Source organism: Perca fluviatilis, chromosome 23, assembly GCF_010015445.1.
Source record: "Perca fluviatilis chromosome 23, GENO_Pfluv_1.0, whole genome shotgun sequence".
NCBI classification, from domain to species: Eukaryota; Metazoa; Chordata; class Actinopteri; order Perciformes; family Percidae; genus Perca; species Perca fluviatilis.
The window spans coordinates 12,252,700-12,279,579 of record NC_053134.1 but is presented as its reverse complement, the minus strand read 5'-3'; the positions used below and the strand labels follow the sequence as shown (position 1 = coordinate 12,279,579).

Sequence of the window (26,880 nt, the reverse complement as noted above, 5' to 3'; positions counted from 1 at the left end):
TATCTTTGGGGTTTTAACTGTAAAATAAAACAAGCAACATGAATACATTTTCTTGGCCCATTGGAAATTCTACTCTAACACTTTTCACTATTTTCTAACAGGTTAAAGACAAAACAATTAGTAATCTGCAGATTAACCAATAATGAAAATAATTGTTAGTAGCAACCCTACACTGCAATTTAATTCTGGTTATTTTAAGCAAAGGGAATGGATTACGCTATGTCATGGCAAAGTGAGAAAGGCAGGTCTACTATTTATCAAACAAAACTTCCTACTTCTAACTGAATATCTAAACACTGCCTCACTGTCCTGATTATTCTGTCTTCATTTATATTACTCTGCCTGGTTGAATACTCGATTCTGATTGGTCAATCACAGCATTCTACGGTCATTTTTTTCTATTTAACAGACCGTTGCCATGGATGCAGTTGTTATCATAGACTCCAGCAGACTATTTTTAAATCAATAAAATGGGGCGACCTGGCTTCCGCCGGAGAGCGGTGCTCATCAGCGGCAAAGTTAACTGTCCCGAGCAGGTAACCTATGTACGAGTAGCTGTGTAATAAGCCGTGTAGTAAGCAGGATAATGTAGAGCGAGCCGGTCATTGTGAATTGAACCCCTCCAGGCTGATTCAAGACCTGAAAGCTGTGAATCAGCCTTGTCGGGGTTCTAATTAGCAACAATGACAGGCTCACTCTACATTATCCCTTACTTACTACAATGTTGTGCAATATGAAAGCACTGGAATAACTTCAAATAGATATTATTCTTGACCATAATCTATAGGTATTTTCTGATAATCTTCTGGCCCGATTAAAATTACACATAAATATATGCTTAAAAAGAACGGTTGTCTGAAGTTTGCTGATGTTAGCTAGGAACATAGCTGAACTTACCAATGTTTACAGCAATTCACATTTTTAGAAATGTAGCTATTTCAAGGTACACATGTGGAACTTTATTATGTGGTCAAGCTAGCCATCACTCGCATCCCCACGGTCAAACCAGCTGCCGCTCAAGTTGGAGACAGACACAGGCAGAGCAGATCGAAGTCTCGGTGAGTAGAGCAGATGTAATAACGTCACTCGCGAAGCAATGTCTGGAAAATTATTTTAATTATTTGTTTAGGTTTTGGAGCACTGGCCATTTCAAGGCAACTGGCTGATTGTATTTACTGGCCTAATGCAACTTTTTAATGGCCCAGGGCCATCTTTTGTGGACCCTGGTTTCAGCCTTGACTTGTCTACCCATTGTTCACTTTAAACACGTTTTGGTCCACTTAATTAAAAGAAGAAAATAGTCCTTAATTAATTGACATTTAGAACCTAACACTAACACATACCTTTCTAAAAAGAGGGGTGAGAAGAATGACAATGACTCACCAGCGCAGCACATTAAAAAGACTATGTGGTTTATCCGGCATTGCTGCCTGTTGCTGCTCCCTGACTGTCTCTCACCGTCTGCTTTGATTCTCTACGCCTCTAATGAAAACATGCTGACAGCTAATACCCTATTCAATGTTACACCACATTTTCCCTTTGCATTAGAGCAATAAATACTAGTGACAGAGAGAGGACGATCACAAGTCGTCCCTCCATTGGATACACAAACAGAAAATAGGTTGGCCTTGGCCCCTCACATCATTTTAGCACCCAGAGTGGGTCTCAAGTCAAGCAGCTAATCATTAACCATTTAATTTGGATGCTTGTCCCCAGCTGACCCCCTCTGGTAACTGTCATTTCAGCCTGCAGTGAAGGGTTAAAGTAAGCCTTCACTCACAGTCTGTCACAATCAAAAGAAATAGGGTCACAATTTCTCTTTTACTGCCTTTACATTACAGTGTGTAGGCAGATATGTGCCAACACAATGTCCAGTACAATGAGACACCCCTCATCGGACAAGCCATTTTAGAGCACTTTAAAGTCAAATCAAGTTTCTTGCACATAATTTCCCCATTTTGTGTAAACAAAATGCAGCAAAGAGGGGCATTGTGTACACTGTCTTCTTATTCGTGGTAAACTTAAATAGAAAATTAGACACAAACCAGACACTAGATAGGAACTCAAGGTAAGAACTGCATGAGAGTGATTGCAAGAATGACAATGTGGAAGTACTTTCCTTTCTCTTACATACAGTCTCTGCCTGAATGGCAGAAGTGTGCCATGACATCTATGTTAAGCTTATATACAAACAGATACCAGTCAGAGCACTTACTTCATGCTTTTCAGTTCCCATAAGAGTTTTCTTTATGTAGCTTACTTAGCTAAAGAGGTGAGTTGAATCAGAGAAATTGTTAGTTTACTCAAGAATCAGTGTATATTGCCAGTGTATAACAGGCTTGTGCAAAATTCAGAATTGGCCTCGATTCAATTCATGTATTGGAATTTGAATTGACTCTGCCCCACAGGAAGTTGAATTTGAATTGGAATGACCGGAAGTGGAATTAAATTCATGGCAAAGAAATTCCACAGTCACACAACAGAAATAATGTGTTGAATCTCACATACATTCAGTGTTAGGAAGGTTACTTTGGAAGTGTAATTGCTTACCCATATTAAATGTGGTTTGGATTACTTAATTTGGATTACTTTATCAATGCAAAGCAATTTCCTTTGGATTTGATTAATTAAATTACACATTTTACCTCAGTAATACAACTAAATATAATTACATTAATTTTGTAATTTAATAACATAATTTCATTACACTTAACTAGTCACTCCTCAACCCTGCATACATTTTGTTCCAAAATATAAATCACTCTTTCAGAGAACAAATATTTCTATTAATTCCACAATTGAATTGTTTTCTTGATTTACAATAAGTAATAAGAAAAAAGTGTGCTTGCATGCTTTTAAACACATATGATATCCAGTGTTGGGGGATTACTTTACATTACTTCCTTATGAAGTAATGCCATGATATAATCACATTTGGCTGTAACTGAGTAATGTAACACATAAATGTTACTGTTACTGTTGTTGTGAGTTGGTGTGTTTAAGCCCTTTATGAGCTATATGCCAGGCTCTTCCTGTGTTGCGCTACAGTAATGTAATGAGTTACTATCCAGAGAGAACAAGGTAATGCATTGTTTTTTGTTTTTTTTAAAGTGAATAATGTGTATTACATGTTCTTGAGTAGTGACCCCAACACTGATTATCTCAAATATCAGTAGCATAATACCATCAAGAGATGGTTTTCAAAATAAAAGTCTGTCTGTTAACTTACTTGTAGATGCCTTTTCGTTTATAGAATATGTAATGCAATCATATCTGACGTATATTGTAAAGCTTCATTGTTAAACACGTCACTTAAATTATGTATATGAATTTCTTTGAATTTTTATTGAATTACAATTCTGCTTCCTTGAATTCAAATTGTAATTCTAGATCCTGTTTTTGAAATCAAATTCAAGAATTTAACTGGAATTTAGGAGTCATTCTCAATTCAATTCTGAATTGTGCACAAGCCTGGTGTATAATATAATATATTTATATATGATATTATGCTCATCAGAGTCCAACAAGGATAATTAGATTGTCATAATTTCTGCTCAAATTATGGTATTACTTTTAGCATGTAATGTAGTGTTTACACAAAGGTACACACTGGGTAGCAACTGATACACAGGGAGAGCATTTTTGAAAAATCTTTCATTTATCAAGTGGAACAACAAAAAAATGCTGCACCAAGAGACATTAAGTGGAAATTAACTCCACTTAAATGCTAAAAGCGTGTCTGGTCACAAGGTAGGTATATCTTTCACTTTTCCTTCCATTTTATACAATTACTTTACCCCCCCACCCCAGAACAGGAAGCAGCGTAGACTATGAAATATAGCCAAGTATCTACAAAAACACTAAATATCGGTTTGTACTAGAGAGTCTGACCAAAATGGGACAACTAACATAAATCAGGTTTTAATTGTTATTTACTCGGCAACTAAAGATTCTAAAATCACCAAAAGCATAAGAACTGCCAAAACCTATGACACCCGTGCCCACTATTAATAACTAAATACAAGGAAAAAACAAGAAACCAATTGTTCTCACAAATCACAGCTTTCAAGCCAAAGATTACAAGTAGATCAGCGTGCCACCCCAGTTCCCAGTAAACAGCTCCAATAACACAAGCAGGTTCTGGCCATATGTTACATCTACTCACTGGCTAAAGCCCAAACGAAGCACATCATTTTGTATTCAGACATGAAGACGAGCTACGCCAGCCCCTGAATTACATAGAGTAGTCTATCATTTAACAGTCTGAACCTTCCCATTGAATGAGGGGGTGTGATGTTTGGAATGATGGATACAGAGAGCCTGTCCGTGAATTGTAGTCCAATTGTGCAAGCCTCTCAGCCCACAGTCAATTTCGATCAATAGGCTGGAACCCAAATATTTGACTACACTAAAACAGCAATCAACACGGAACTGTGAAAGGGAAAAATGGGGGGGGGGTTGAACACTTTCAATAATATTGATGCGAAGGGGTCATGCCCATTTGACAAGTCTCATTATGCAGAGAAAACCAAGGATCCCATTGGGAGAAAAGAAATGCTGCTTTGTTAGTAAGAATTGCTGAAAATTATGATACTATGGTGTGATTTCATCCCCCCCCCCCCCAATACTACAGATGAAAATGACACTTTACACCTCTGTAATGACTCTGCTTCTGTAGGTATCTTTCTAAGTCTTTTCTGGGCATCTACGGCCTCTTTAAAGCATTAACTTGTTTGGGTGCCCAAAAGAAATCATCCCCAAGCCTAGATACAGACATCTGGGTACACTTTGGAGTACAACTATGACCCCGAGCTGTGACATTCAATGCTAAGAAAATGTGGTAAAGGATGGGAATTTTGTTACAATACTCCAGCTTTAGTATTGCTATTATGCAGCAGAGGCTCAGATGTCCTGACTCATCAAGCAAGACCTTGAATAAGCTGCAGCATAGCTTCCCTTGGCGTGGGACATGCCATTGACAAAGTCTGCCAGCTCTGCCTACCTTTCTTTTTGTAAATTGGGTCTTAGTCCATAAAAACTCCATGGATACTACACTTCCCATAATGTAACTCAATAGAGCCCCTCCCCAAGCACTTAATGCAGGCTTTTGGTTTAAACCCAACAATATTATACAACCATTTTCACAAGATGAGAAGTACTACCCATGAGTGAGCTGATTTTTATGTGTAAAAACATGGTGGAGTTCCCCTTTAAATGCTACTAACAGTTATATAACTGACAACACAACTACAAAATAAATAAAAAAAAGCTTAACTAGTACTTATTTCATCACGGTTACTTACTGAAGCAGAGAAAGCACCCACAAAAAAACAGGAAGTGAATTCATACAAATAACACCAGGCCAACTGCTAGAGCTTCAGGTACTGGTGAGCTCTCGCTTTCCACCACACACTGGAATCCTCACCACCATGGAAACAAGGTTGGTTTGAGAAGTACAGCATACTAGCAAAACTAGAAGGAGACGTGTTAAAACAAATAGTTGGTATCCTTTAGTTTCGATATTATATACACCTCTGATTAACAGCCTTCATGCTTTACCTTTTAGTTCATTATTCTACAGCACTGTGACTGGGTTGATGGTTTACATTTGTCAAATAGACCAAGGTAATATCTGAATAAGCATGTTCATTATCACAAAATAGAAAGTGCATTGTACAGTGTGCATAATTAACTCTTTTCAAACTCAGAGCATTGGTATGCAAATTATCAAAATCAATTTGAATCACAGCCTAGTGAATTGAAATCTAACTGAACTAGCATGTGGTAGCACAGAAAGTGGTAGTGATTTAAAAAGACCATGCTAAAAAAGTAGTCAAAGTAGACAGGTACAGCCATGCACAGCTGCAACAGAGAAGTTCAATTAAACTTCTTTGGGTAAAAAAAAAAAAAGGAGCTTGGAAACATGGAGGATTAGCAAAGGATTGGCTTAAGAGGTTCAAGAAATGACCAACCAACTAATTAGAAATCCCTTTTCAATTGTCAAGATCCTGTAATCTTAAATTATGGCTTAATTTCCCAAGCCAATGACAAATGAGCTGATTGAAACTGGAAGTGTCAAAACTCAGTGGCTGCGTACCAAGTGGAACAGCACCTGCTGTGAGGGGAAACTATATGTGGACTTATTCAAGCTTATCAGTACAGTCGTAAATAACTACAGAGGTTAAAATATTTTCACAATTGGGTAAAAGCTGCCTTTTCGTTGTACAGTAGCAATCCATTTTATCAAAAGATTTATTTTCATTAGCAATCTAGAATTATTAAAAAAAATGTTTTAAATAATCTTAAATTGATCATCTGAAGATGGTAAATAACAGACTGCTGATATGCAGAATATTGATATATTGATACAGCTATAGCAGAAGTTGAAAGTATACTCCAAACATGCTTACAGTATTTCCCCACCTACTCACACACCTACAGCAAACAATACAGTGATAAGACTTATTTGTGTTTTATATTAAAATTCTGTAAAAAGGTAATGGGCCAGTCTTTTTTTGTAGCATAGACTAGGTAGATTGCGCAGGGGAGGACAAGTACACTCACACTTAAAACAATGTCACTCATGCTACAAATATGACAGGATTCTATGCTCACCTACTTGACATGCATGTTTGGACAACTCGCACTCTCTTTCAACAGCCAAATTCCTATTCAGCAATTTGTCCTCAGTTCAGACAATGGCCTACTGGCCTGTATAACAGACAATGAAAGCAGCAAAAGGGCCTTGTACACCTTATTGTCAATAAATCAAAAGGTCAAGAAATGAATAGCAAAGTAGTGATTCTTGAATGAGAGCTGCTTTGTGCAGCCATATAGCATGGCGTACTGCTTTCATTCTGGTTTGATGAAGCCCAGGACATTTTTTGCTTGCTTTGGGACACTGCATACAGAGGACTGTTGCTGCTACAGTGAATGCGGTGCCGTTTTAATCTGGGATCAAACTGAAAATCCCCTCCCATAGGAGTTCAGTCAAGGTCATACTGGCGATTAGGCGGACTGTCTATTGAGAGACAAAGTGAGAGAAAAAGAATGGTACCAAAAGTGTAAAAAGAGAGGTGCTGTCAACCCCCACTACTGCCCTAGTGGAGTTCTACTGTAGCCTAACTAGTAATTTTCCCCCATACTCTTAGCATAGTCCTATCTTTATAGTGCAGTATATGGGTAACGAGAGAGTAACACAGGAGGAGACATTCTAAATATTACTCCTTTCCTAACATGTTCAAGTCATTACTACCCAGCCTAACAGCCTCCTTTTTTGTCCGCCACATGTGGGACATTGACCTGCCTACAGCCTGGTGCTGTGCTCAGGCAGACAGCTGGTCTGTCTGAAGCCTACACACAGAGACGGACAGACACGCACACAGAGGTGAAAAGGGAGGGAGGGAGGGAGGGTGTGAGAGACATATCCACAGGCCTTGAAATAGAGTAGGACTGGCCCAGGTCAGATCCAGCCTGCCCGGCCACCTGTCTAGAATATGAGTTTTCCAAGGAAGTGATGTCAAGGTATCCACAATGTAGATGATATGGCCAATGACACGCCTCTTAAACTATGTGTGCGCCACATTAGCATTCCAACAGCACTCGCTAATAGCACTGTTGTGAAAACATCCTGTATTTAATCCAATTAGACAACATTGTGTTGAGTGGAGTGGGAACATTACTCTACCATCTATAGGTGATGTTTTTAACCGGTTGCAGAGTCCTTTAATATCCTCATAAGATTCCCCAATTTTGACTATCGCCTCGGCGCCTCTCAGTTCCATAAGGGAGCGCAGTTCATTGAGCGTGCAGCCAAACTCTCCATCGTGGTTGGCCTCCACCATGGAGTTCTTCACCCCGCTGTACGAGTTGTTTGCCATTGTCTCCTTGCCTCCCCGCTCTATTGCAAAGCGTTGCTGCTTCGGCTCAACGGTGGGGGTAAAAAAAATAAAAACTGTTGTCCTGGAAAAGCTTAAATCCTCAGGAGAGCGAACACAGTGGTAGTTCCCATAAACAGCTGGCAGGCCCTTCAGAGGCAGGTGGAGTCATACGGCAGGTAGCAGGGCAGGGATATTACAAAATAAGCCATTTCCCTTGGAGAGCTGAGTTCCTAGTCTTTCATGGTGACTGAGGATCACCCACAGAGGCGGAGGTCACCATGCATGCAGATCTGAAAGAGAAGAACATTAAATAGCGCATGTCAAAATGTCACTAGTAATGCTACCAACTGTTATTTCATGTATAGCAGGGTTCCCCATACATGTATTAATATCCCACTGACAACATATTTGCACAAAGTGTCCCATCCTTTTCTGACTATCTGCTTTCAATATATAGCATGTTTAACAATGTGTGTGTGTTACCATTTCTGTTTCTTTCAATTTCTGTAGTCACACAGCTACAGTACATTAGCACAGACACTTTTGTTAAAACAACTTACTGCTGCATAAGAGCAAACATGGAAACCCTTCGACAAAACCACTTGGCTGCTGAGACAAGCAGCAAAGTAATTAGCAAAAATGGCCAAGAGCCATTGCTAAGAAATTATGATTAGCTGTACTTGAGTTGTAATAAAATAATAATTTTGTCATCTGGACAAAACTTGTCAAGTAATGTAGTAACTACTCTGCTCTGAGCTGCTCCCAGGGATTGTAAAAAGCTGCTGAAGACTCATCTATTTAAACTGGCCTTTGTCTCATTTTTGTAATGTTGTGTTTAAGTTTTATTTTACTGTTTTTATTCTTTTTTTACTGCTTGTTCTTTTCATTGTTTTTTGTCTTATTCTTAACCATTTTACTCTTGTGAAGCACTTTGTGACATTGTTCTGTAAAAGGTGCTAATATAATACTTACTACTACTACTACTACTACTACTACTACTACTACTACTACTACAGCAGTAATAGTAATAACCACAAAATAAACTAATAACTACTCAATAGATTTGATCTGGTCTAGGAAAATCCTCCCTTCTGATTGGCTGAAGGATATGTGTTAAAACTACTTAATGCAAATACAATGTAAGCTTAATCACTGGTTTGTCATTAGGGTTGGGCATCGTTTGGATTTTAATGATTCTGATTCCAATTCTGATTCTTCCTTTCGATTCAGGTTCTTAGCGATTCTCGATTCTGATTCTTTGAGGGGTGGAGTTGAAACGGCTCACATGCTTATTTCACAAATAAGAGGAAAGTATTTTGATTCAATGGTGGTTTGCAGTTTTACCTGGCTTTTTCAACGTAAAATAAAGCCACATCAGAGCGCTGCTTACTGTGCTCCATGCCTGGAACACAACAAGCGCCTGGCCGCTACGGAAACCAAAACTTGCGCGTGTTAAATTGGGAATCCATGATCAGATTTGAAACCAAATCCGCCAAACGATTCCAATAAAGAAAACGATTCCACTGGAATCGTAATTTTTGAAACGATTCCAAGTAGGAATCGGTTCTCGATGCCCAACCCTATTTGTCATGTTTTTTATTATTACTTATCAACAGATTTTTGTACTGTCACTGTTTAAATGTTGTTAGATTTATATTGATCATTAGAATGTTTTAATAATCCCCCTTTCCACCCCCACAGAGGATTCTTACTCCTATGAGAAAAGCAGAGTTCGGAGACCTTACTTTTAAATACCGAGTAGAGAATTACAATTACTTTACACACCATAAGGCCAATGCTCATGATAAAGAACAGCAATTTCCTCCTCTAGTACAACCAGGTGTTAGGTAAAGAATTACAGTCAAATCCTTTCAATAAATACCCAGAAGATTGTATCACAGTACCCTGCAATGTCAAACAAGACACAGTAGGTGTGTCATTGGAAAAAAATAAATCAGAAACCTCAGCCACCAAAAGCCACCAAAAGCCACCAAAAGCCACCAAAAGCCGCAAGCTTCCCTGCAGTGTAACTGGTGGGGTAACGCAGTGAGCAGGGATCAAGTGACTGATTAGCTCAGGAAAAGCCTTCTGTTTAATCTAATTAAGACTATCTGTGGTATCAGGGAGCTCCATGGTGCTTTACATGGGAGAGTCCATTCTAATGGGAGGCTGCTGTCCATTCAGCTTTCAACAGCCTAACACAATGAGGCCGATTCATTCATGTCGACCAAGTTGATGGGAATTTCTCTTGGCTCAGATAGAAACAGATCAATCTGTTTCAGATTAATTGATTTGATGAATTTGAGGGACTAAACTAGATCTATTGTAAAGATTTAACACAATGAGCCTGATGACCAGTCTGGAACATACACTGTACTTTCAAGTGGAAAGCAATGTCAGACTATGATTGGCACTGCACAGGGACACCGGACTCAGCCATCGGATCCATTAAGAAAGGCACCAGTGCAGGCAAACCGGGACGTTTTTCCTTGTGTGGAAAAAAAAAAGAAACGTTCCAGTTATCTCAACTGGAGAGGTTTTACTCACTTTCTGACTATGGTCAGGACCAAAACATGTTTGCGAGAACACCATTAATCTGTCTTTACGGCAAACTTTGAAGATGCAACTCCAAATTAAAATAAATAAAAACTCAGAATATGTCAGAACTTCAAACTGGGACACAGATGTAGAGGAGAGAAAATGTAGCTTTTATTATTGCTCACTGCACAAATGAATGCTTGCAGCTTATTCCATTGAGATTCTTGGAAACTATTCTGTCACATGTTGAGATGCTATTTGGAGCCATCTGCCATGGAAAACGGGACAGAATTTATTATTTATTACACTGTATAATTGCAGGCCTGGGCGTATTACTGAGATGGGAGAGATCGCAGAAATCCCCATTTTAAAGAGGAAATACTCTTGCACCTCTTGTACTGACCACAGGTTTAGGGTGACATCTTCGAAGCATGTTGACATTTTGCCTACTTATTGACATCTACGTCATCATTAATTATTTTTCACACCACTGGTCTGATGTTCATAAACATAAAAAGGCATTTTTTGGGGGATGGGACAAATATGCCAGGGAATATCAAACCAATCTTTCAAAAATGTTTACTGGAGGTTCATCATTCCGCAACCCAAGTTAGAGCTATGGACTGCTAGGCAAGCTACACATTTCACAGCATGTGCGAGTTATTAAAGCGAGTCATTGTTAAGTCTACAAAATTATTTTAGATATAGTATAAGTTCAAGTCACCACTAACTCTGGTCAAAATATTGACTCAGTATATCAATATATCCACTCAGTATCTCAGAATATAAACTAAGAATCTCAAAGTAATGAGAAAATTTAGAATCTCAATATATTGACTTATCTCAAAATATTGACTTAGAATCTCAATATATTGACTTAATATCTCAACATATTGGCTCAGTATCTCAAAATATTGACTCAATATCTCAAAGTATCTCAGAATATTGACTAGGAATCTGAAAGTAATGAGAAACTTTGAAATATGCACTTAAAATCTCAATAACTTAGTATCTCAATATATTGACTTAATATCTCAATATATTGACTTAGTAACTCAGAATATTGACTAGGAATCTGATAGTAATGACAAACTTTAAAATATTGACTTAGAATTTCAATATATTAACTTCTGCACACCGGCGTGCAAAGTATAAATTTGTATTATGTCTGGAGATCCTTTTTTCTTGTTGAATGGGAAATCTATTCTTGGGACACGTTTGTTTCTACTGTTTCAACTGAATTTTATTAAGGTTGATAGAGTTTCGATGCTTTCAACGGTTTGTTCAAATTCTGCATTAGCAAAACACAAAAACATTTATAAAATGATAAATCTTTACTCGGACAAGTGACTTTTGTGCATGGACAAGTGAAACGTAAATGTACTTGTCCAAAGGACAAGTGCCTCAAAAAGTTAATGTCAAGCCCTGTTAAAACTGTTGCAATATCCTAAAGTCAGTCAGTTATGCAACATCTTTGTGCTGCCCAATGACTAACAAAACAAGTCTCACATCTCTTGGATTAGGGAGTCATCCATACAATACGTTCCAATGTATATTACAGCTGAACAATATTTTGATTCAAACATTAGGCCTAGGTGTTGTCAACAGACTTCGGTGTAAGAAAGTATTGTCGGTTTCTGTCCCACAAAAAAATCCATAGAAACTGAACATCAACAGCATGTTGAGGATTCATGTTATTAATAGTAATATTATGTTTTTGTAATATTACATTTAAGTTATTCTAAAAACTTTCAGAGCTATTAAAATCAGATGGCCTGTAATTTTCTCTTGGCCTATTCGGGGAAACAATATGATATATGATCAAGTAAAATCACTATATGTATAGAGCTGAGCACTATATGCTCAGCTCTATACCAAATTATTTCACACTACTAAGACACGCTATTTTGAGCCAATTGGTTAAAAAGGTTAATTCTTTCCCATTTGCTTGACTTCTTCAAATGAAATTAAAAACAAAAAAACAACTATATAGAATAAAAAAACTGAATAAAAAAAAATAGAAAAGAACGACTTGCTGAATACTAGTAATACTAGTAATGAATTCAGCCCATTATATTGGCAATTCACATTGTGCTAACACCTTCTCACATCTAAGAACAAGAGTTATTTTGTTACAAAGCCTTTGAGTTCTTTGTGCTTAACAGTAGCCCTTTTTTCACAAACTCAAACAAAAGGACAAGTGAATTTCAGGAGTCATGGCTAAAATGTATATTCTTGGTCCATGTAATACCATGTGGCTTTGTGAAGGTCTCCAAATGACTTATCTTGAAATAGTAGGAATATTTCACATGCCCTGGGTGGTACCACATGGGCAGAGCCATGTGCAGCCTATAGTAATGAATGCAGTTCTCTGCCTTCTCCATTTCCCTGTCTTACTCTATGAAGCCTCTCCCACATTCACGCTCCCTAACCCCACGAGCAGCAACAACGCCAAGATGAAGGAAGTGCCAACATTTGCTGCGCTGCGACAGTTTAGGGTTGCGGAGCAGGTCGCATGTCACAACAGTGGAAAATCATTGTGATTGGATCTACAAGCCAACAGCTGGCATGGTATGGTTGAATGACAGAGGCTAAGGTTAACCCTTTCCACACAAGCTCAGCATGGGTATGAGGTGGTTTTACTCAAGGACCAGAGTCAACTCTCTCCCGAAGCTATTAATGGCTGCTATCACACATTAGATGTCCACTAAATCCTCCAGCCAGAGGGCTGTGGCAAGTGGAAACAAGTGGACCGGACAACAGTGGTGGGCATCTCAGAAATATACTCATGCCGTTGTTTCCACGCTAAGGAAACCCTCTGGCAGTTTGTACACCTCTATGTGCCAAAAAGTCGATGCAAGTCAAGGATAGCAATTCTAGGGATCCCTCTGCAATGGAGCTGCCTAATGCCAGGGGTGGTATTTTTAGCTTCCCCCAGACTGACCCCTCCCCCCACTGTTAGCTGTTGCTGAACTGGGTCAGGCCATGTAAATGTGGAGGGTACAAAGCAGAGACACCCAGCCCTCCTTGTGCTGCATGGCTCGCCGTTAAGAGTGCTACTTCACCCCAGAGACTGGAACCTCCGCAAACGCCGCCAGGCTGCCAATTCATACCAACGCAGTCAAGGTGTCACCATCAACACACTTTTCCTCTTCAGCTCTTCTTACTTCATGTATAGAGTGACATGTCATCTAAAATGATAATATACCATAATCGTTTTGACCTGGATCTAATGTGCAGCAATTAACTAGGGATGAGTTTGAAACGTGTAGTCGCTGTATAGAATTTTTTTAGGTTAGGAATTACTTTTTTCAAGTCATTATATAAAAAAATAATTTTGTACATCGAAATGAATGTGTACATTTTCTGACATGCATCACTGCAGTTATTTTATCCTACTAAATAAAATCACTGTACTTTTGCTGTTGAACCTTTGTGTAAAGAATAGGAAGAGCATATTTTAAAAAAAAAATTCAAACGGAACAAGAAAAAAAATAAAAACATGCAACACACATCCATGCTGTTAAGCACATGCTACCCTGAAACTAGGGCAGGAGTTTGTCTTCTTACATCATAACACAGAGGAGGGATAAATTCTAGCTTTTGGTCCTCAAAAATGCCCCAAAATTATGGAGGCATTCAGACACATGAATGACTGGGAGGTTGCTGTATATAATTGTGTTGGCAATTGCAATGTCCATTATTTTTTTTTTTAATTCATCAATTCAAGATCTCATTCAATCCCTGGACACTCAAGTGAAGGTGACTGAGTTCCTATTAAGTGTGTTCAACAAAATACAGCTGATGTGAAAGCTGGACATGTAATTTTAACCACTTACTTAAAGACCTCACTAATTTACCATGTAAGATGTCACACAAAGTTTATAGTATTCCAGTGTTTCTTCACACCATTACAACTTACTAATCTTTGTGACAATGCCTGTGTGAAATGGTGAGAAGTCATATGGCGCAATCACGTAGGCTACTTTTTCCAAGCATTTGTCAAGTCCTAAAAAGACTATCCTGTTGATGAAAACATTTTAAGTACCAAATATTAATTTGATCTGTCCCAGCGTTAGTATTCACAATACTGTAGAGTCATCTTTAAACCGTGACTGTGAAAATATTATAATATTTTTCCTTTAGATAAAAGAAAACCAAGAGGGATGGTTTTATTTAGCCGTTACAGAGTCCTTCATGTCCAAAGGATGGAAATATTCCTAAATGATGCATCTTTCATCAAACCACTTTGAAGATGAGAGGCACAGTGTTCTTTGTTATGCGTGATTCTACATAGCAGCTCAGTGGCCTGAGGTCTTGCCGCCCTGCCATTTGCTGCCACAGTCTGACCTTGCTGTCCTTACCATTACAATTTCAGGCCGCACTAGAGTTAAGCATTAAAGTCATTTCACCAAGACCTGTGGTAGGGAATGCAATTTGTAACAGCCAAACATATATGTAGACAATGCTATTATAGACTAAGGTGGAAGTAAATTAAGTCTGAAAGCTATTGCTGGCTAGGCCTATGCTGCCTGCTACACAGCACTTTCCAATTCATCCGGTGTAGGTCAGCCCAAACTGCAAATGTTAACATTGTATATAAGACTATTTCATGAAAAGATTTAGACTACTGTTTTGAGACTGAATAACTAAATTCTGGGCTACCTTTATCTCTCAGTAGAGGTTCAATCTAACCATCCATGCTTACACTCTCAGTTAAATACTGCATCCAGTGTGACTGTACTGCTGCAATGGCAGCATTACCAGGAAGCCCAAGACAAAAATATGCAGCATGTGGGTTTGTCTATAGATAGTGAGTGAGATATGTGTTCTAAAGACAAGAAACCTGAGTTCTTAAACGTCTGATTTTTCTTACTTAGTGCCACTTAAGTAATGCCACTAATAAGATTATTACAAAATAACTCATGAGATGGAATTCTGGGAGGTTACTTTTTACATTTTTAGAGACCTGAATGGGTAGTATTTGCTCACTTATTGGCTACACCAGTATGACAAGGTAGCCATAGCCCTTTCTCCACTGGCCAGACATCAGAAAACTGTTTGGATGTGTGGAGAAGATTGCCAACTACTTTGGAGTTTAGCAGTATTGGTTAAGTTTTATATACTCAATGATGATGCTATAAAGTTTAATAATCATGCCTTACAGACACTAAAAAGGCAGTTGCATCTTCCACCCTACTTTTGATCAGTAGCATATCAAGCCAGCTTTCCAGAAATGCCAAAACGAACATAAATGTCTGCTTGACTGGCTGGTAGAGAAGGGTCTGTCTGCAGACTGCAAGAGAGTGGCATAACTTCAAGGGGGCATAACTTCAAGGGTCATGCAGGACGCAGACGGACTCACTTGGACTCGTAGCATAGTTTCGCACCATTCGTAGCACCATTTAGCTGTCTTGATGACTAATTCATGATATTTTGCAGTGTGCCTTACAATTGTTTTAGTGGGCAAGATCAGAGTTTATCAAATTACCATTGTAATTTTTTCAGCAACTATTTTGTATTTTCTAATTAATTTTATTTTTTACCTGTGTAGTCCATTTCTATTGCTTTTTTTTGTCATATTTGATTGAATGAGTAGTAATTTGCTGAAACTCCATGTAGGCCAACCTAAAATCTCTGCTTGGAATAACCTTGGATTTACAAACCACACAGGGACAGATAGATAAGCAAAACTTCATAAGTAAATATTTTCATAAATACATTGTACTTGTAGATGGTAAAAAAACAGTCTATATTTAGCTTTTGATGTCAATGTCACCTTAGATTAATGACCTACAGTGGCTTGCTCTCTAAAATAATGCTTTATACTAGGCAGTTACAAGACATTTACAGAGTAATGCAGACTGAGCCGAGGACAAATGTTATCAATTGTTGCTATTAACAATATTACTTAAATTTCTGGAGGCTGTGCTTGTAATTGACTGAAGTGCAGAGCATGACGATGAAATCAGTGGATTTATCAAGCAGCTGTAAGGGGGACTCATCCGTGATGAGTTAGTGGCAGACTTGACAGGCGAGAAATGCCTGGAAGAAAGTTAACTAAGTATACTGCATTACTTCGCAGTGACTATCGCTATGTGACAACTAAAAAATCCTGTGCCATGAGAAGAAGAGACAGCACTTATTTTAACAGTAAGCTACAATGTTAGATTAGTAGAAATCACATACTTTCCAGCATGGCTAATTAACCTCACTGCATAAAGAATAAAAACCTAGAGTTGTAGTTTTGAAAGGTTGATGGTCTACAAATGTAAGCAGGTGAAATACTATCAACCTGAACCACACAGCCACATAGGTCACATGATCTTGCCTCTGAGATAAAACCATTTTCCAAAACAATTTACAAAGTAAGTGTAACAAATACTGACTCATATCCTCCAGGAGGAGCAGTACTGTCAATAGTCAGCCATTATGAAAAAGCAAGGAATAAGAAAGGATATTTTTGGTATTCTTGAGTGACAGCAACAGTCTGAGTTCAAAGGGCTCAGACACAGCAACAGATAGTGTTACTGATGGTTTAAGTGAATCATTGAACAAACTCTGAATCTATATGCTGATCTAGACAGCTATAATGAAACATGGCTAAACCTGGATATTTCTTTAAATGTAATAAAATCTAGAAAATGCAGACATTACTATTCAAAAATGAAATTGAATGCCAACAACTGTCATTATGTCACGCACATACTCTGCAACAAGATATTCTGACTATAGTGCTTGGCCTTGGAATAGCTTAGCTAAACCTGACATTATATTATGTAACAGGTCTACAATAACTATACCATACTACAGTGACTGGCACAACTTATCTCATTGAATCACAGTCTATTCACTTTAAGCCCAGGCTAAATTCTGTGTTCCAATGTATTTTTGATAAAACTACAACACTATCTGCAATCCACTGTAGGATCACAAGTCATCATTACACAAACACAGGAAGACACTGCTGGCGCTGCAGCAAACCGGGTGCTATTTAATTGGATGAGACGTGATCCCTTTAACTAGACACCCAAAGGTGCTCAGTGGCTGCACTTAACATCAACCTGGAAACGTGAGGCCAATGTTAGCGAGTGCAAAACTATATGACGTTATAAGGTCAAGAGTGTAACGTAGGGCTGGGCGATATGACAATATGTATTTTCAAAGTGATATAGAAATGTCTCTTATACATTTTTCGATATAATTTCTATTGCAATGTTGAATAACCAGCCGCTGAACTGCGTTACAGCAATATTTACGTCATTTGTCCTCCAAATGACGTAAATATTGCGTTACTGCAACATTTACGTCATTTGTCCTCCAAATGACGTAAATGTTGCAGTAACGCAAATTTAAGTTCCGATCCTTGCAAGTTATGTTCATTTATGCACGAAAAAATTCTTAATAAGAAAATACTTTGTACTTTTCGTTCGTCAAGCATTTAATTCACACAAGGGCATATCAAATATGGTTTGCCATGTGGTTATTTGATATAAACTATTTATTTATTGATATACCGGAATATATGCAATATTGTGATATATATCGTTATCGAGATATCAAATTACCTTTATCGGGATAGAAGATTTTGGCAATATCGCCCAGCCCTACAGTACGTAATCAACTTATAGTGGCTGGAAAACTTAGGGAATACAAGGTCCATTGTCTGTAAGGTAACTGCCATATTAATTTTAACCGACATGCTATGTTTAAGGTTTAGACTAACAGTTTTCGAAATGCAGTTGCCGTGCTTGTCATAAAGTGAACGTTTATCTTTAAATAGCATTATAGCTTGCACTAGTAAAGGTGCCAGGTTAATTCTATGACATTTAGGCTTGGTAGGTCGCTTCAATTGATAAAATAGGCACTGTGCAGGTTGACTTTACCGACTAAAGGCTGGGTGACTTTAAGGGATAACACACATCGAAACAGAATCCACGTTAGACATAACGCCGGAAAATGACATTACCCGAATAGATGCTTTACTTTAACATAATGGGGAGACGTTGTTGGTTGCTAAACGACGTTACTGGCTTTCATTAAATTGCACATTTACTGTAACGTTATCGGCTCTCTAGTGACAGTCAGCCGAAATAATTTAAATGTGACTACATGGGTGCCACTCTGTAAGCTCCCCAAATGATCCGCGTGAGCAACCGCAGCGCGTGGAGTCCAATACTCGGAGAACACCGTTCCAGTTCGGGTAAAAAATATTAACGTTAAGTTAACGTTTCCCCCCTAACGTGTGCTTACTGGCATTATCTGTCTGCCTGTAAAAGGGGATCCGCATAACGTTAAACTGACTGAATGACAGGTCCTTAAACGGACCCCATTGTAACTCTGGGATTTGTAATTTAGAATGAGATACAGGTTACTTGAAATGTGGACTCGACACGAGAAAGTAACCTGTATTTCATTGCGTTATTTCGCAGGTAGTCTCCAAATTGCTGAGCCCAATGTATAAACGTCAATCTGCTGTCCACGAAAGACTGTAGCGTAGAGTCCAACGCTATAAAACAACGTCCCAGTCTAGCGCACAATGTTAGCCAACTAGCTCCCAGGCGTTAGCTTATGCTGATTGCAAAGAAGTAAAATACACAAAGGGTAACTTACTTCTAAAAGATTGACAAGTCGAGCAACTTAGTCCAGGGCTATGCACACGTCTTAGTCAACCAAGCACAATCAAAGAAAATTTGGCAGCATCCTGGCTGATTAGCTACCTGGGTTGGAAAACGAGACGCCCAATGTCAGTATCTCTCAAATATATAACGTTGGCTAACGATGTTAGCTTGGTATAAAGCTAACTAACCAAGGCAGCTACCCACCGGTGGCTGGCCCTCGTTGATCATTGCACACAAAAATGAAGACTTAAGCGGTCACGGTTTTCTATGCAACATCTGAAACACTTGGAAGCAGCCCTTATCTTGCGGCATTTTGTCGCGCTAGCACAGCAAATATGACCAAAAATACTCACTCCGTTCTCTGAAGAGCACCCTATGTCCCTTTCTCTCTGTAACTCCCCCTCAGTCTCACCAAAGACTAGACTCTCTCCCCTGATCTGAGGTAAAATCCCGCCCACTGCGCTGTCACAACCACAACCAGAGTCTCCGTCCAGAACAGTCAAGATAGTTACCATCCCACTTGAGCCTGTTCTCTTCAAACATCCATACTTGAGCCCATGGAAAACCTATGTCCACTAGACCGGAAACCACATGGCACATGCGTACAGCTGTTTGCATAATACTGGTTAACTGGCACAATTTTAATAAGCAAATGTATCCAAATAATCCCAAAGAATACAGTGGCCATTCACAAAAGATCACTTTATCATAGAACAGGTGCAGACCAAAGAACCTGTCTTTTTCATTAATATAATGGGATTTATTTGTCTCATAACGCTATCATTACTTTTCTAAGAACTTAAGCATTAGGTACATGTGAAAAGATGTTGGACACAACCAGCCAACATATTACATGGTTCAGGTTTTCTTACTAGATATTTACGAACACGGAAATCGGCTGACGGGAATCATCTCGCCTCGCCTGGTTCCTTTCTGTCACAACACTGCCGGGGACATGTGATGCACGTCAAAAGAAGGATGGGTATGGACCGCTGTTGTGGATTCCCATTGGTTTAGCCAGCATATAAATCGCCTATGGAAACGATTACGTCATGATCCCCTCGTACTCCCTCTTTTGCTCCGGCGTCGTTTTATAATAACAGGATTATTCAACAGTTCCCCCCATGATGCAGCCTGTAAAAGTACACACCTAAACCTCTCTGCCGCATCGTTTCCGCTGTCTCTACCTAGGCTACACAAGGCTCTTTTTTTCTTTTTTTTTTTTTTACAAGGCTCTTCCCTCGGCGCCTAATATAACCTGACGTCATTCTTTCCATGACGTAGCGCTTTTTTTTCTTCTTCTGTGGATTCAATGCCTGTATTCTTTGCGATTCTTTAGTCATGTTGAGAAGGAGTCACACTCTAGACAATTACTCCTCCTATTTCAGGCACCAACTGACATTGAAATGCAGTCATCTGCATGCATTACAATGTAAGCAGAGGTCCACCTTTCCTTTTACCATTCCCTTAGAAACATTAAACAACACATTGATACTGGACAGAGTAACAGAATTTGCTTCACAATTATGGTTCAGCAAAAATTACCTGGTATGTTGTAACATAATTGTATAGGCTACACATTAGTATGAGGTTCAAGGTGCATGATAAGAATATATGTGCATGAGACCAGTTACAAGGTGAATAATATATACTTTAGACATCTTGGCTTAGCTTGCACGAACCAAGTCAGGTAGAGAAACCGTCTTTTGACAAATGACTTTATCGTACGCTGCATTACTAGGTGGTGGACTCCAGGTTAAAAAAAAAAGACATGAGTGGTGGTAGATGATAAACAGAAAACAACTGGTTAAGGTCAAACCTCAGTGTAATAAACTTGCTGTCTTGACATAATGGGATTTATCATTAACACAACAGCCCTAAGTGCAGAAAAGCATTTGCATCTTCAGATTTGTAAACATGTTTATGCCTGTGTGCAATTTAGAAGTTCAAAATGTCATTTTAGAACTTGTCGACTCAGATCTACGTCAAGGGGAGAAAAGAGATTTGGAAAGAAAGAGGAAGAGAAGAAGCAGGAAAAAAAAACTTAAATTATGGAAGTTGACTTGTGCAATTGTTTGGTTTTATGCCTTATGCGTGATTTTACTAAGTTGGTTCAGTGGAAAGCAAAAAGAGGAACAATCAGTCAAGATGCACAGAAAGAATAAAGGTGATATAAAAGTGTAGAAAGTAGTATAAACATAGTTATGCAAATGATAGATAAATAGATAGATAGATAGATAGATAGATAGATAGATAGATAGATAGATAGATAGATAGATAGATAGATAGATAGATAGATAGATAGATAGATAGATATATTATAGGCTAGAGTAGATATTTAACCCTGGATTATGTAGGATGGTAGCATTTTATTGTGGTTAAAAAAAATGAGAAGTAACATGGGTGGAATGTTTGAAAAAAGAGCCATCAGTAAGATGATGCAGTCAGTCGAGTCTGGGTGTCACATATGCATCCCCACACCCTTAACACATTTTTAGCTGTCAGTCTATCTTCTGCTATGAAACTAGAGCTCCAATGCTAATATTTTCCTTATTTTATCCAACAGTAACACAGGCCTCAGTTGAGCTGGGACTGGCTATTAGGCTTTGCTCCGTAGGCCTTCAAACCCTCAAGTGCCGAAGTTTAAATAAGACCTATTTTTACATCTGCCATTTTTTTCCAGATTAGCAGCCTGCAGTGCTTTGTGTTTGATCAACCCTAAGCAGATGTCCCTCTAACATGACATTGATGCCGCTCATTTCTCTCGTTCTATCTTTGGCTGTCCATCAGTTTATTTTCCCTCCCTTTTTACTTGTTCAGATACTGCAGAAGCCAGGAGACGCACTTAACAATAATCAATCAATCAATCAATCAATCTTATTTGTCACATGAAATCATACAAGGCACAATTCCAAACTTGTGCATAATTCATCATGAAGCAGAATGTGGTCGTCAAATCGGCACACAGAAAAAGAGTCACCCTGTTGAGTGGGACTGGGTGAAAGGACACCACAGCCCCCGACATCCCTCTGGAAAACAACGGAGGCACAAAGGCCAGCTCGCAGTCTGACACCTGCACACTGGTTAGCAGGATGCCCAGCAGAAAAGAGGCAGTCAGTGTTAAATTCCTCCACATGCCCCCTCTGATGTAGCGATGGTCTTACTTGTCCACGCAGCCGGGATCGTAGCCAGGTCGTAGCTGATAGCCATCTTCACCTTTTCCTCTGTGCCGCTTACTCTGATGTTTACATTTGAAAACTTTGACCGGCCAGACTAGCAGAGTCAGCAGAGGACTGGTGGGTTGATTTTCCTATCCTGATGAGCGACTCGTAGTCATGAGATGGCCTTTTTTTCGGTGCTTAACAAAATATGTCTAACGATCAACAATTAACACGTTTTATCTCGTCTGTTTAATTCGTACAAAAGCCAAAGTTGGCATGGTAGCATGGCAACTGCTTCAAGCTAAGAAATAGTGTGGCACATAACCCCACATAAAAGGGCAAATTGTTGTTTTTACACTTTGGTTTATGCAAGATTCAATGTGTTAATTAATGAGCCTCAGAAGTGCTAGCATATTTCCAGTCTTTGTGCTAAGTGGCTGCTGCCTGTAGCCTTACATTTAATTGACAGATATGGTATCGTTCTTCCCATCTGTCTGTCATAAACCGAATAAGCAAAAGAATTTCCAAAAATGCCTATTCCATTAAAATGCATTAAAGATGACCTTAAGTATGTAAAACATAAACAAATTACAGACAAACATGACACAAGACACACAATTACAACATAATCTATTACAAGAGTTTGTAAAAATGTATGTGTATGAAGTAAAAACTCATCAACTTTCCATGACAACATTTTCCTTTTAGTCAGATGTTTGTAGTGTCTATTCTTTATCTAAATATGACAGACAATAAATTAGTATTCTGCCTTGTGTCATCCAAGCCTGTTTGTTCAGTTGAAACCACTAAATCTCTGCTTCATAGGGTTGGGCATCGAGAACCGATTCTTACTTGGAATCGTTTCAAAAATTACGATTCCAGTGGAATCGTTTTCTTTATTGGAATCGTTTGGCGGATTTGGTTTCAAATCTGATCATGGATTCCAAATTTAACACGTGCAAGTTTTGATTTCCGTAGCGGCCAGGCGCTTGTTGTGTTCCAGGCATGGAGCACAGTAAGCAGTGCTCTGATGGGGCTTTATTTTACGTTGAAAAAGCCAGGTAAAACTGCAAACCACCATTGAATCAAAATACTTTCCTCTTATTTGTGAAATAAGCATGTGAGCCGTTTCAACTCCACCCCTCAAAGAATCAGAATCGAGAATCGCTAAGAACCTGAATCGAAAGGAAGAATCAGAATTGGAATCAGAATCATTAAAATCCAAACGATGCCCAACCCTAATGACAAACCAGTGATTAAGCTTACATTGTATTTGCATTAAGTAGTTTTAACACATATCCTTCAGCCAATCAGAAGGGAGGATTTTCCTAGACCAGATCAAATCTATTGAGTAGTTATTAGTTTATTTTGTGGTTATTACTATTACTGCTGTAGTAGTAGTAGTAGTAGTAGTAGTAGTAGTACTTTCCTCTTATTTGTGAAATAAGCATGTGAGCCGTTTCAACTCCACACCTCAAAGAATCGGAATCGAGAATCGCTAAGAACCTGAATCGAAAGGAAGAATCAGAATTGGAATCAGAATCGTTAAAATCAAACGATGCCCAACCCTACTGCTTCAGTCCATTTAAACACTTTGAGACTGCAGAAGTGTTTGAGATGGTGAAGGCCCACGGGAAGGATCTTTTAGCCATATCCACAAAGCAATCTGGGAGCTGTCTAGTGTTTTTTGACTTGGTAATGGGGACAGACTGTGAATTATTTACTCCTGAAAGAAGAGCAGCAGTTTTAGATAATGAAGTACTAAATACCAAAGTTATTTCATGTTTTTTTTGTTTGTTTTTTTTAATTGGAAAGACCAATCATTTCCACCACAGCTGTTGTCTGAGTTTTGCTGTTGACTCAGTTTCTCAGTGGAAGTTTGCCATATGCTCTGGAGCATCTTCTGAACTACTGTAAATGTCAAGTGTCATTGGCCTGTGTGCATGCTAATGTCTGGTGCATGCTGTCTGAGTAAGCATTAATGATGAGGCATGCCAAAAACTCTCCCAAAAGGGAATGTTGCCTTCAAGGTAACTTTTGCATTTACTAAATCATACTCAAAACAGAAGCACTTAATTTAGGTTGAAAAAGAACACATGGTTTCACAGAGGAAGACGTTGCAGAAAAAACAAACAAAAAAAGTTGGGCAAAAGTGTCACATTTGAGATTAAACAAGATAGCTGTGTTTGTGTGTGTGTGTGCTGCATGCGTTCATGTTCATCCCAACATAGAACTCTAATTACTGGGGTAGAGCTCTACACACCAAGAGACAAGATAGCTTGACAAATAATTGCAGGTTCAGTCGAAGAGTGTCTAGCAACTGGCACCGCGTCAATGTGTCTGCTGTTCAAACTGAGAAAGGAATTTAGTTGCGGACTCTGCATCTTATCACGGTTTTAGATAGCAAGCAGCTATGAACTGATTAAGATATTTGCACAAGTAACAATGCACAATGGAAAAGCTAAAGGATATGGAAAAAATAAATCATGAGCCACAGAGAGATTATCAGTTATTTCCTAAACATTTTTTAAATAAACATGAGACCGTGGTGGAAATGCCTATGGTGCACTCGGAGATCATGTGTCTCTTGAGCCAGGGCAAGTGGAAAATGCGAACGTAATGTCTCATTAGTTGACTTGCACAACCAGGTCCCTATCAGTGAGGACACGATGTATGAATATTGCTTCCCTGGTCAACCGATCTTTCTACAGCACTTTGTTTCTTGAACGGATGTCGGATTTTCCACTGGCTCAGCACATTGGCAAAGAGTTAGTTGCGGGGGGGGGTCCTTCCTTCTTTTGAAGAGGAAGAGGAAAAATTATGTTACATACTTTTGAGAAAGACTGCTGACCAGGGGGGTGATGGTGTGTGAGAATTTCAAAATAGCTAATTATTCAAAAGTCCTGTTGTTAACCAATTCTTTGCTTGTATTTCTTAGTTTATCTAGAGAATGTGTCATTGTCTTGGCATTGGTGTTGGAAGGGCTGCATTACCTGGTTAGTACAGTACTGTTTAGACCTATTGTTCAAGCAGGACAGTAGCTATATCATTCAGACAAAGTTTATATTAAGAATGGGTCTCGCACATTGTAATAACAAACCTTTCTTATCTAACACATTATTAGTCTGCCATAATTACTGTAATCACATTTGTCCTGAAATCCACAAGAGTCCAAACACTGGTTTATGTCTGCTGGGGGAATCATCAATTATATGATTAACACTCAAATTCTGCTGACTACTGGAGACACAGACACATGAACTACACCTATGATGCAGGTAAACATCTAAGAGAAGATCTGAACAGAGAGAACAGAACAGAGAACTTGTGAAGCAGTCACACACACACACACACACACACACACACACACACACACACACACACACACACACACACACACACACACACACACACACACACACACACACACACACACACACACACACACACACACAAAGACCTCTTGTGTGAAGGAAAGCTGAGAGAGAGGTGGTGGTGGTAGGTGCGGTGAAGGTAAGGAGGGGTCTATCATGACTCAGCTGCTCGCCCTAGGCTTGTGCATGTTTGTGTTTCCAACTACCCCTGGAATTTACTGCAGGCACTGGCGAGGGCAGCCACGGAGAGGTGAATGGCCTGAAGGATAAAGGCCAGAGTTGTTGGGAAAAGAGTAGTGTAGGGAAAAAGAAGAGAAACAGAAGTTGTAGAAAAAGGCAGAGAAAGATGGAGAAGATGCACAGACAAGGAGTAATTGTTAAAGAATCAGCAAATAAGTGTGGACTGGAAATAGAGATGGTAAAACAAAAGCTGTGTGTGCACATAGGGTGTGTGTGTGTGTCTGTGTGTGTACAGAGAGAGAAAGAGAGACAGTGGTCTTACTCAGCCCTGAGCCAGCAGCATTAAGATTATCTGGCCAAGTTTCCATTTGCAAACAATTATTCACCTCAAGTGCCCATTGAGGTTAGACGTTGTCAGGACAGAGACCCACCCAGCCCAATATGAGGGTGTGTGCGTGGAATAGACTGTGTATGATAATAGTATGCCTGCGCCATATAAACTTGTGTGTCTGAAGTCATAGAAGAGCTATAGAAGGGTGTTAGCGAGGTTGAGGGGGTAGTGCCAGTTCCCTCGAGGACACAATGTTTTCCATGGTGTGTTTTCCATCGATATCTTCTGCATTTACATTTGGCTCAGCTAGCGTCGGAGCTGGCAAGTGTATTTCATTGAGGCCAGTGAACACTTACATGTCATAAAATGTAGGGCATATAAATAGTCTTGATTCAATTATGGCCAAGGCAGAGAAACCACCTGAGATTCCACATTTAGAATTGTGGAAAATGCCGCCATTAGTCCAACATGAATGAATGTGAGAAATAAACCATACAAGACTGAAATATTGCAGAATCAAACCATAGCTTTGTTCGTTTTAAGTTAAAAAACAAAGTTTGCTAAAAAGAAATGATATACACATGGTAAGAAAAAGTAACCATTTAGGGTGTTTTGTGTTGATACATGATTAATGGATAAAAGGGACAAATTATAAATTATAAAAGAGAGGAAACGTGTGTGCTTAAATGCAGCCAGACAGTGAGGGCTAGTTAGCTTTCTGGCAGAGGTGACTTTGGGTGATTATGGCAACAGGCAGTAATTAAGAAGCGTTTTCACTGTGTTTAGTTGTTCAGT

The 26,880-nt window shown here is 39.0% G+C and overlaps 1 protein-coding gene across 4 annotated transcripts in view; it reads right to left on the bottom strand.

Moving 5' to 3' along the window:
• atp2b1a (ATPase plasma membrane Ca2+ transporting 1a) overlaps positions 1-19,511 on the bottom strand; it is a 44,307-nt gene extending 24,796 nt beyond the window's left edge. For 3 of the 4 annotated variants that reach the window (XM_039792479.1, XM_039792483.1, XM_039792484.1), the window contains exons 1-2: positions 19,393-19,511; positions 7,688-8,170 (exon numbers count right to left, since the gene is read on the bottom strand). In XM_039792479.1, the coding sequence (XP_039648413.1) occupies positions 7,688-7,880 (193 nt within the window). In that variant the 5' untranslated portion in view covers positions 7,881-8,170; positions 19,393-19,511. Of the gene's footprint in view, positions 1-7,687; positions 8,171-19,243; positions 19,321-19,392 lie in introns of those variants that run through there. The other variant, XM_039792482.1, reaches the window with a different exon arrangement.
• Positions 19,512-26,880: the final 7,369 nt, after the last annotated feature.